A 12,025-nucleotide genomic window follows, 5' to 3' on the forward strand; every position below is an offset into this window, starting at 1 on the left:
TAAGTGTAATTTAAGTGTAAATTTAAATATTAAGTGTACTTAGTGAAACTGTTTAAGGAGACATCCTTGTGACTATATTTCTATTTTTACTTTATCTACTTTATGTTTAAGGATGTATCATCATCTGAGCAGGCGTTGGACGCAACCAACGGTGAAGCATATCTATGATGGATACGACCCTTACTATGGACATGCCATATCTGCATTCTTTGAATTAATAGCACTCTAAGAAAAGCTAAATCCACAAATTAATAACGGTACTAGCATAAAGTGTCAAGACAAATTCTACCACAAACTTACAATTATTAAAAAAACTTTTACCATTATTATTTGCGTCAATTTGTCCAAATACATTTTTTCTCTCACTTTTTCTCATATAATATTACATTACCTAAAGCTAGTTTTATGATCGCTTATTAAATATTATTTATTTAGACTTTGACTTTGGGGCCCAGAGGTGCGAATGTTCAAAATACTATATTCGCGCCGCAATAAGGCTACTGGAAACCCAAGCGCTGGCAGCTATTTCGGTCAACGAACCAGCCTTGCTATCCAACGCGGTAGTATTCTTGGTACGCTTCCACGTAATGATAGTTTTATTTGTATGTAGTCGTAGTATTGTAAATATAGTTATAAGGTTTGTTTTGAATATACTTACTTACTTTTAGACTTTCAAGCATTGGTAACGTGACCATCAGCGTAAACCAAAACATAACGGACAATAATATTCTAAATCAATTTTCAATTTACGCGATTTCAAGTATAATTCCCTTATGGGAAAAATTAATTTCGTAATGTAGCAAGACCTCCATTTAACGTATATAGAATAGATTAGAATAGAATAAAAATTTATTGATAACAAACCACCATTACACAATTATTAAATAACCAGAATGAGTAATACATTCTTAGAACTAACAAATAAAACCAATTAAATAAAAAAACGAAAAAAGTACGTATGTACGGCAGTGAATGTCACCAAATGGAGCTAACTCAGTAATAAGCTGCAATGGCGTGGCGCCAATGTAGCACTGGTTTTCAGTAGCCCCAACATTATTGAGTCTGTGAGTAGCAGCGACTAGTAATTTTTAAATTATAGTTATGAATATAATTCTATGAATATAAATAAATAAAGGCAGTATAGATGTAATTTTTGTATTTAGCTCTTAAAAATAAAATTAAATAAAAGAAATTGAACGTTAAAAGTAGATCATTTAGATCTTAACGATTGAAAAATCAAAAAATATGAAGTTATTAATAATAAATAAATGTTAATATAAATTATTGTTAGTATAAATGTTAATATCTTCTAATATATAAAATTCTTGTGTCATGGTGTTGAACTTTGAACTCCTCCGAAACGGCTCGACCGATTCTCATGAAATTATGATTCTCAGACCTACCCAATATGCACTATATTGGGTAGGTCTGAGAATCGGACAACATCTATTTTTATCCCCCTAAATGTTAAAAGTGGTCCACACGATATTTTTTTTATTTTTTATTTTTTTGACATTTTTTTTAAATTTGTTTGATTATGAGTCAGCATTAAAAAATACATACAACTTAAAATTTTCACCCATCTACGATCAACAGTTACTTTTGTATCGCGATTTTAATATCGGCTATACAACGTTTGCTGGGTCAGCTAGTTATAATATTAAATTTAAAAGAGGTACAAGCAGTTAAACAGGTTAAAAATGTCATTAAGTAGGTAATTTTTAGTTTTTATTTTGAAATTTTGAATGGTATTACTAAGTTGAAGTGAAGGTGGCAAATCATTCCAGCACTTGGTGGATTGATACCTAAAACTTCCCCGAAACGCAGCAGTGCGGTGGCTAGGAATATCTAATTAAATCTAAATCTATTCTAAGCGTTTTTAATAAAAGCATGTGATAAATTCCGTGCCTTCTAGGTAAAAAAAGGTTCCTGTGATTCCTACAATGTTGCAAGCGGCGGTGATCACTTAACATCATGTGACCTGTTTGTCCCCTATTCATAAACTAGTATATAAAATATATGGTTTCTGAAATAAAATTTCGCGCATAATTCATTTGAATGCTATGGAATGCAAACTCTATTATAATGTTTGAAATGATAAGTTTCGGTTCACGGATCAAATATATAGTTTTATATGCTCACCGTACATAATACGCGAACATCACAATAGCAAGTAATTGTATAACATTACTCAGACGAATCGTGAAAGTGAAACGCGGTACCGTCGGCAAATTAACGTCCGCATTGTATATGTTATTTTAAATGAAAAAAAAAAACAGATTTTAAGATCCATCGTGTCAAGTTTAAGTCTACAGTAATTATTACTTTAACTTAACTATAATAATCTTTAAAATTACATCAAACCACAGAGTTTTAACCTGTGCAGCACAAATGAAAGCCATTGATCACTTACCATAATACTTATTATAATAATAATTATAAATCGATAGTTTCCACCTATGGTAAACAAAAATAGTAGATTTTACAACGAGTGCACAAAAGGAACCATTTTTATCCGAGACTTTTAGCAGCCCGAGCCGAAGGCGAGGACTGATAGTAATGTCGAGGATAAAATGGTTTTGTGGACGAGTTACAAACTCTGCTTTTCATTTCGATTGCGAGGAAATAAAACAGTAGTATAACATGGACATTTTTAACAATTTTAGCAAATTTGAAGAAATTAATAAACACACGAAAAAACAAGACCTGTTTCATATATGCTTGGGCTCCAGACCTATACAGCCTACTATTAAATTTTGTAGTATATATTTTTTTAATTAATAAAATAACCTACAGTATTTTAATTAAAATTTTAATATCTTTTATGTCTTAAAAACACATGAGGCAAATAAATTAAAGTAAACATTATAAAATATCAAATTCTATTTCTGAACTTTTTATTGTGTTTGGCTCATTTTCTTTGCCTTAATATAGTAGATACATTTATGAGTAGATATTTTTATGCACTTGTGCACAAAAATCGATTTTGTGCAGCCTATATCGTGCACAAATAAGCAATTTCAGAGCATGAGAAGTGAAAATACTATTATATTATAGAATGTAATTGACCTATCGATTTTATCTGCGACATAATAGATGAGTAATAAAATTCTCTTCGGTTCACAGTAGTAACAATTAATACAAATTACGAGCATTCAAGTATTATTAAGATTATATATAGATTATCGAAATAATTTATTAATTAATAAGATTCAAAATTGTCATGGAACGTTGACCAATTTCTTTTTTAATGACTGCAAAAGTAAAAATTTAAGGAATCAGCTTCCTTGTGCGGTCCATTCCGGGCCGATACGGGTACTTTCAAAAAAGCGCGTACACCTTCCTTAAAGGCCGGCAACGCTCCTGTGATAACACCTCTCTCCTCCTGTGCGCTCCTCTGGTATTGCAAGAGAATGTGGGCGGCGGTGATCAACTAACACCAAGTGATCCGTACGCTCGTTTGTCCTCCTTTTTCCATAAAAAAATGTATACAATAGAATAATCGTATAGTATAGTAGTAAGTAAATTTATAAAGTAAGGAAATCCCATGGGTAACCAATCGAACGAATAGTTAAATAAAAAATTAAAATATTAGCGCCAGTAAGAATAAGATACGGAAATCTCTCTGGATATTGTTTTATTCGTCTTATTATGTATTTGTACCATTTTCGTAGTTATTAATAAGTTGCATTCACTATACGAAATCGTAGACAAAGTTAAATTCGTTTTTTTATGACATTAATAAATTGCTTGAGAAATTTTGAAATAATTTTGTTGCTATCTGTACTTTCAGTGTTCGAGATAAGTAACGGTTGCACAATACGTTTAGCAGCCGTTTCTGTATGCATCGATAAGTCTGCCCTGTTATTGATGATAGCTTTAGTTCCTTGCAAGCACTTGAATTGAAAGTAAAAAAATACTTGCCCAATTTTCAATGGTTTTGCTGTACGATTTTGTTGTAATGGTGTAGCTTTTGTATGACAACTTAACAATTTGTGTATACTTAGATAATTTATACGTCTTGATAGTACGTGACAGCTGTGAACACGTCAAATAAATAACGGTGAACAGTTAGCCTCTATTTTCAGCAACGCACGCACACATAAACAATGTGACGCTAACGCTAACGCTACTTTTAGACGTAGCCGCAATACAGTAATAGAACAGTACTTTAACTTCATACTATACCCGAATCGATGCACGCACACATACACACGATTTACACGGTCGCTAAGCAATCTTGGGGAGACGAAACTATTGAGTGCCACGCCGTCCGCCGCCGAGACTGGTCGCTGTCCGAGTACTGTGTGTGTACGCGTCGTCAATCTTATCGTATGGACTAACCATAGCGCTCCGCCCAGACGTAGCTTTAATTTCAAGGAGACCGCTGAGATATGCAACTGCTCTATTACTTGTATTGTAACGTACCTGTCATGCACACTAAAGTAATAAACCTGAGCTTTATGCATGCGTAACAGCACGAGGCACAATCTAGACGGATAAATCAAGTAAGTAAAAACATTAAAAATGAATCAACACGAAAAAAGCTAACTAAATATATTACATATAATAAACTTAGATTCTTCCTTGAATAATAGAAACAGATAATATTACCTGCCTTGGGTTAATAAATTATGGTGTGTCTATATAGGGTGTTAAAAAAGCCCTGTATCTTGAGGCGTATATTGGTATCAAGTAGTGAGAACAAATAAATATTGATTTTCAGGAAATAACCAGAATAAAAAAAGTAAAAAAAAAGATTATTAACGTACCCAGTTATAAAAGTTTGGACACCTCTGCCTGCGGCCATTTTAATTTTTTCCCATTCACACACCCATTTCATTCATGTACCATGCGAACGGCGGGAGGGTGGCAGCAAAAACTGATAAACATCGCCCGTCTCAAACGAATAGTTTGAAGCGCCGCGCTGCGCAGCTGATTCTAGATACTATACGCCATTGGACCGAGTCAGGGGTTCTCAAGATTTTTGAAAAAAAAAACATTTAATATGAAATTTTATTTCTATCGTAGCATTTAATCAAATGGGTTTTGATTTTTTATTTTATTTTTAGTGGTATCTCCGCATTAATCTTCATATCCGTATGCAACAGAAACTTACAACATACTAATGTATACAAACAAATCGTGCGTGAGCGAATCTTTTGTTACTGTAACCGATATTGATTGACAGTGATCCTTACAGCTTTATTACAAAAAAATATTAAACTGGCATAGACACGTGTATTGTTACACAAACAACGTAAGTGACCTAACAATAACGTCGCCTAATATGAAGTTTATCTTTTTCTGTTACAAAACAGTGCTTAGCTTGTGCTTAACTTACTAACGTCGTTAAGCACAACATAAACTTAAGTGTACAGAAACAATTATAGGAACGGAACGCAATTTAAGTCAGCTGTCATGTATCTGTCATCATATAATCTAAAATGAATAAAATTGAAAGAACAAATATATTAACTTTAACATAAATAAAATAAATTAGGCAATTACATATCTGACTATACAATAAAAATCAAACTGCGAATTCATAAATAATAAACCGTATTAAGGTCGCAATCAGCAGGCAAGGTGCCCAAAATACTGGAAACGTGGCTTTTTGAATTGCCAAACTTTAGCAAATGTACGTGCCACATCTCGGGTCACATGTAAAATTTACAAAAAAAATAATAATAATAATTTAATTAAACTTTACAATTAATTACATTAAGGAAAAATATCCTGTAAAGCTTATAACAAACACTCTTCACATTTTTATATAAATTGTTAGAGCCTCTCACAACCAATGTCCAAAGATGCCATGCGACTAACGCAATTATTGTATGAACTGTAATACGCGATAACGCAGCAATTACTAACCTAACCAAACCTAACCTAACTTCATGCTACATCTAATTAGCCTAAACATATGATCGGATTTGGTACGGCCGAACCTTCGGACGCGGTTGGGTACCGGACTATATTCGATGGTATATCGCATTGTTCATTGCACAAAATTATTATTATTACCGTCCAGACCGTGCCAGGCGCCCACCGGACCGTCCAATGATCTAGCCGTACCAAATCCGACCATGCGTTTAAGCTATATAAGTGAATAATGGACATGGGCAGTGAGGTGGTCTTCTAGGAATATTAATGTTGAACCTCTTACATCTTCTCATTATCAATCTTACCATGAAAGATACTATACAGGAGCTAAAGTTTCAGAAGAGATCTACGTGTAACTAATTCCTTAAAAAAACATAGTTTGTTCTTATATGATTCAGAAGGTCCTCTAGCTTTAAAAGTTTGTCCTGTAGCTTTGAAGCATCAAACAAGCCAGTTGACGTGTAAATACATAGCCCCACGCACACACTTACACTAATATAAGCCGATCAGCCGCCATTAAGACATCTGCCATCGTGTGTGACGGACAGTGACATCCAATTTGGCCGGTAAATAAACTGGGACTTTACCCGAAAAATAGGGTAATCCATGTAATGGTGTTCTAAGTAGATAAATCTGTTTCAAGATGCAGTGATTTATGGTAACAGGTATGTCTTAATCAATATTTTTTTAAAGTAGTGTAGAACAATTCAATACGATTATCGTTTTCATCTTTGATATGGTGCATCCCAGTATCAGTTCTAAACATTAAATCGCGTGCAACGCAGAGCTACCTGAATTGTCGGGGATCCAATACTGTGTCAAAATTTACATCACTTGTGTATTTACCAAGCGACCAAATCACTATAAAGCACATGATTATTTGTTCTCTAAAAATGTACTTATTTGATACCACGTCAGTGGCAAACAAACGAAATTAAGAATGAAATTTGAGTAGGTATTCTTAAAAATAAGAAATGTTAGTACGTCATTTTTATATCAGTTAGAACAAAGATACTGCAAACAAGACATGGACACAGAAATAAAACCCGCAATCCTTACTTTTAAGGTTGTTTTTTATGTAATTTATTTATTTAATCATAATATGCCTGCGATATATATTTATTTTTAATTTAGGAAACAATCTGACTATCAGAAATAAGAAAATCGGAGTTAAAAGTAATGTGGCTATATAATACTATGACTAATAAAAAAAAATATTTGTGTTAACTGGTATCCCCCGTAACTGCACACACACTAGTTTACAGGTGCTTCACTTGTTAATATCACGGCGCGGAGTCCTCCTTTTTTAATCGTCCGTGGATATCAGGTGTAATTTTTTTTTGAACTCGTTTAATCTTAGTTATACAGTTTTAAACAATACTGCAATTTGCTGTTGACCATGCTGTTATATCATATTATATCAAAGCTTATTGTGTCTCTGGACTGTCTGAGAATAAAACCAATCCGAATGAGCCAATCATAAGCAAAATGTATATTTGTAAACATTTTGCGTGTTTACAAATATACAAAGGTTGTTTCCATTTAATAAAATATAGATCTAATCTACCTGATCTTTTACCCGATACCAATAATTCTGAACAGGGAAATCTAATCATCAGCAATTCCTCAAGCACTCTAGGTATTGGTTGGTGTCCCACTTCAGATGAAATACATTTTCCGTTTCAATTACCTACAAACACAATTGCTACTAAAAGATCTATTCTCTCAACTATTAGTAAAATTTTTGATCCTCTAGGATTATTGTCACTATATGTCATAAAACTTAAAATTATTTTAGAAGGCTTATGGCCTATAAAATTAGGCTGGGACGAAGAGGTGCCTACTGATATCTTAAAACTGTTGCATAAAGCCTTTGAATTTTATTCTCAGGTATAACATTGTGCCGATTTTATTTGTAAGGTCGTATTTGTTTGTCAAACCTAAGTTGGCTCTCAAAAACCTTTGAGGATGAACACTACGATATATTCACATGATTTTTCTTCAGATTTCTCTGCTGTATCACTTTAATAGCACACATTAAACTACAATAAAATTCAACCAATCTGTTATTCGCACCGTACACAATAAGTATTAGGTAATATAAGTGCAAGTGAGATAGCTTTAGGTGATAATTACTTTCAATTCTGTTCTTTATTGGCACATGTTATGCTTATTTATAGGTTATAGTTTTGTACATAATATGTATGTAATATTCTTTAATATAATCATTTCAATTCATGCTTTTTAACTATGGCAACTCTTCTCCAATTTTCCTCTGTTAGATTTAGCTTGATTCATAATATTATTACTACTACACGGCCACATTATCTCTGGACCTCGCTGGAACGTGAAGCCCCCTCCCGTTCCCCTATCAACCCCCCACGGTCGTCCTGTTGCGTCAGTACGGTTTGCAGTTTCATTACCGTTAGGTACATGTAGTGATATTTTCTTGCTATCACCGCTTTGTTGATGAAGTTTTCATTGTTACGTTTAGAATTTTGTTGTTAATAATTCTTTAGTTTCTGTTGTTCTGTGTACTGCCAGAAAAATAAATAATTTTTTTACTAAACCCAGACTCTTTCATTGGATTTTATCATTATAATAATTAATACGAATAGTCAGCATCGAACACAACACCTTTATATTAATCTATAATACTGAAAAATAAATCGATGTTTATTTATTATTTTTATATTTATTATTACCCTAGTGATGCTTGTTTTGCACACCGTAACAAAGCGACAATGTGACGTCATCGACGTTAGGTCCAGAGATAATGTAACCGTAGAACGCTTTTTGTCATGTTCATACATTACAGACTAAATATTCATTATTTTTTTAAAACAGATGCCAACGATCCACATCGAGCTCACCTTCTCAAACGAATGGAATTTAAAACGAAAAAATACATTCACAAAACTCATTTTAAATTTCGAAAACCGATGTTCATACAAACACAAAAACTGAAGCGAAGTTCGTTTGAATTTCCGAACGAAACAAGAGCGCAATTGCCAGAGTTCAAACCGATTTCCGACGCACAGATGATAAAAGTGAAGGAGATATTAGAGGATTTGACAAGTACAAGTCTACCAAAGAGTACAATTTTAACACAGAGTACAAATTTACCATTGAGTATAAATAATTTTAGAAAAGGGCGGCTTTTAGAAAGTACAAAACAAGTTGAGACAGAATCGCCTGAAGAGGACCGAAAATATGACGATGGTTGCCCACAGGGTGGCACATGTGAATTCTTCATATCATGTTGGATGAAAGGGGGTCTTCTAGAAGGCTCTTGCGGTGGCTTACTAAAGAGCTGCTGTCATAAAGTGGCTAAGTCAGGCCTACTGGGCGTACAAGACTCAAATAGCATAGACTATTCGCCAAATGAAGGATTTAGTTATGGTCCAGTTATAAATGATGAGAGTAAGTCATTTACAAATGTTCGGCTATCTATCACACCGTTGCGTAATAACACCACTATTTTATGACATTTTCAATTCAAAATTATTATTGACTATATCGATACCCCCAACGAATACTCTGATTAGATTACAATATATGTTAAAGTAGTTGAATATTGAAACATCGTTGAAATTAAGTCAAAGCACAAAATGCTGTTTTCATAATGAAACAATTAACTGCATAAACAAGGTTATATGCGTGTGTGAAAGTAAAAGCGGCTTAGCAGAAGCTTATTAGTTTGACTTCCTGCTTTTAAGGATGTATTTAAGTAAGAATTTATCATAGTTGAAATTCTGTCGCATACCATTACAATATAAATGGTCTATGTATAAAAAAACTATTTAGATTTTTCGACACGAATATTGAAGTAACATTAAATAATTTAAATAAATGAATAATTATCCAGTATTAAATAGATTAATAGAACTCTTACGCCACGGTGTGATAAATATAATGGATAACCAACTAATTGAGCTCAATGTGGTCGTGTGGCAAGACATAGGTAGAAGATTCTAGAAACATCTAGAACGTGGATATTTTCGAAGCTGTGACGTCATCAGGTATAAATGCTTATACTGTATATAATATATTCTTTTCTGGCTCTTCTACTATGTCTTGCTTCCGCACATATATTTATTTATTTATTAACATATTAACTGCTTTTCTTTGCATGTCTCTATACAGAGCAGGTAAGTGCTGTTTATAATACATTTTAATCATAATACCCAAGTATATATATTTTAATTATTTGTTCATATAACTACGCATATAATTTTTAAATAAGTTAGCGTGCCGTGTTTCTAAATAAAGTAAAATAATAACTATACTTTGTACTTATGTAAGCGTAGCCAACAAATTGAATTTGATTTTTACAATAGACCTACATGTGTATAGATAGTATATTTATAAGCATAGGACAGTACACTCGTGTGTCCGTGTACGAAATTTCGAGGAAACCTAAGTAAATTAAATGGTTGGGTCTAGAAATTTCTTGACCCGAAACTTCTTCCAAGAAAACATGTTGTTCCATACAAAATATACAACAAAATCCTTTCTCAGTACAAACTTATGTCACTTTAGGAATATTTGTGTAAAATTTAATTGTTTTAACCAGCGATTTCAGCCGTTCGTTGATCGATCAGCCAGTCAGTTCCACCTGATGTGTAAATGTGTGATAAGTGATCACCGGCACCCGCACTCCAAAAACACTAGAGCAATTACAAGAGGTTTACCGGCCTTTTCAAAGCGTGTCTTATTGACTCCAGACACCTTACTAACTCATTTTGATAATTTCGGAACGAACCTATTATAAATAGCAGTTAAAAACGACTCCCATAACATTTACACTACGAACGAAATAATAGGTACTAAACTGATTCCGTATGATACGGTAATAACAGTTAAATTTAAAACTGGTTCCAAGCCTAAGACACCACTATCAAATAATTACTTTTAAATATTAGTATTTATGGGCAATTTTTTTTTTTATGGAATAGGAGGACAAACGAGCATACGGTTCACTTGATGTTAAGTGATCATCACCGCCCACATTCCCTTGCAACACCATAGAAATCACAGGAGCGTTGCCGGCCTTTAAGGAAGGTGTACGCGTTTTTGTTGAAGGTACCCATGTTGTATCGTCCCGGAAACACCGCACAAAGAATCTCATTCTACAGCTTTGTAGTACCTGGAAGAAAGCTCCTTGAAAACCGCACTGTGGAGGACCGCCACACATCCAGATGGTGGGATTGATATTCTAACTTGTGGCGTGTCGTGCGAAGGTGGAATTCGGCGGCAGGAATCAGGTTAAACCGCTCTTCGGACCACTCCCCGTAATAAATGCGGTAGAAGACACACAATGAAGAATTCTTTTAAACTATAGAAGCGTCTATCTATTTGCCATAATTTTAATTTTTTATGCATTTTAGTTTTAGGCAACTCTCAAATATTTTTTGAAAGATGGTAAGAGAAACCTTAATACAAATAACATTTCCTTTATTATGATGATGCGCAGTATGGCACGAAAAGGCCAATAAGGATTTTTAGCTGGATTAACTCCTTTTGATACTTTTACTTAATGATTGGTATTTGAGCACATTTTAGCCCAAATTGAGTAGTAATATGACTCATTTGAATCGCACAACTTTCACTGGCGCCATGACGCGTCCGTGCAGCGTAACAGTAACATGCCTTAAGAAATTGTTTTTTAAGTGTTATTGCCAAGAATCTTTTATGCAAAGTGAACGCAACGTAACCGAATTGTACCTTCTTTTAATGTTGTAATGTTGGGTGAACAGAAAGATTGTCACTTTTACACGCTGTATGTCATTTTAAAGAAACGTTTTTTTAAATTACCTACAAAATGAAACTGATTTATCATTTAAAATTTATAAAAATATATTCAAAAAATTACTATTCCATAAAAATACACTATACCTACTATAAGAATAGCGCTATCCCTTGCCCGATTACGGGACCCACGCCCGAATTAACACACTCACACATACACACGATATACACGGCCGCTAAGAAATCTTGGGAAGACAAAAATATAGAGTGCCGTGCCGTACGCCGCCGAGACTGGTCGCTGTTCGAGTTAAATTATCTGCGCCACGACGTCCGCGTCGTCAATTTTTTTTTGTATTTACCAACCCTAGCGCTCTGCCCAGACGTAGGT

The 12,025-nt window shown here is 33.8% G+C and overlaps 1 protein-coding gene across 2 annotated transcripts in view; it reads left to right on the forward strand.

The window, feature by feature from the left end:
• LOC126971368 (serine protease 33) overlaps positions 1-12,025 on the forward strand; it is an 84,429-nt gene that overhangs the window by 29,858 nt on the left and 42,546 nt on the right. The window contains exon 2 of one of the 2 annotated variants that reach the window (XM_050817662.1): positions 8,734-9,309. The exons of the other annotated variant lie outside the window; for it this stretch is intronic. Coding sequence (XP_050673619.1) covers positions 8,734-9,309 — 576 coding nt within the window. The remainder of the gene's footprint in view (positions 1-8,733; positions 9,310-12,025) is intronic. 2 annotated transcript variants of the gene reach the window in all.

This window comes from Leptidea sinapis, chromosome 23, assembly GCF_905404315.1.
Source record: "Leptidea sinapis chromosome 23, ilLepSina1.1, whole genome shotgun sequence".
Lineage (NCBI taxonomy): Eukaryota > Metazoa > Arthropoda > Insecta > Lepidoptera > Pieridae > Leptidea > Leptidea sinapis.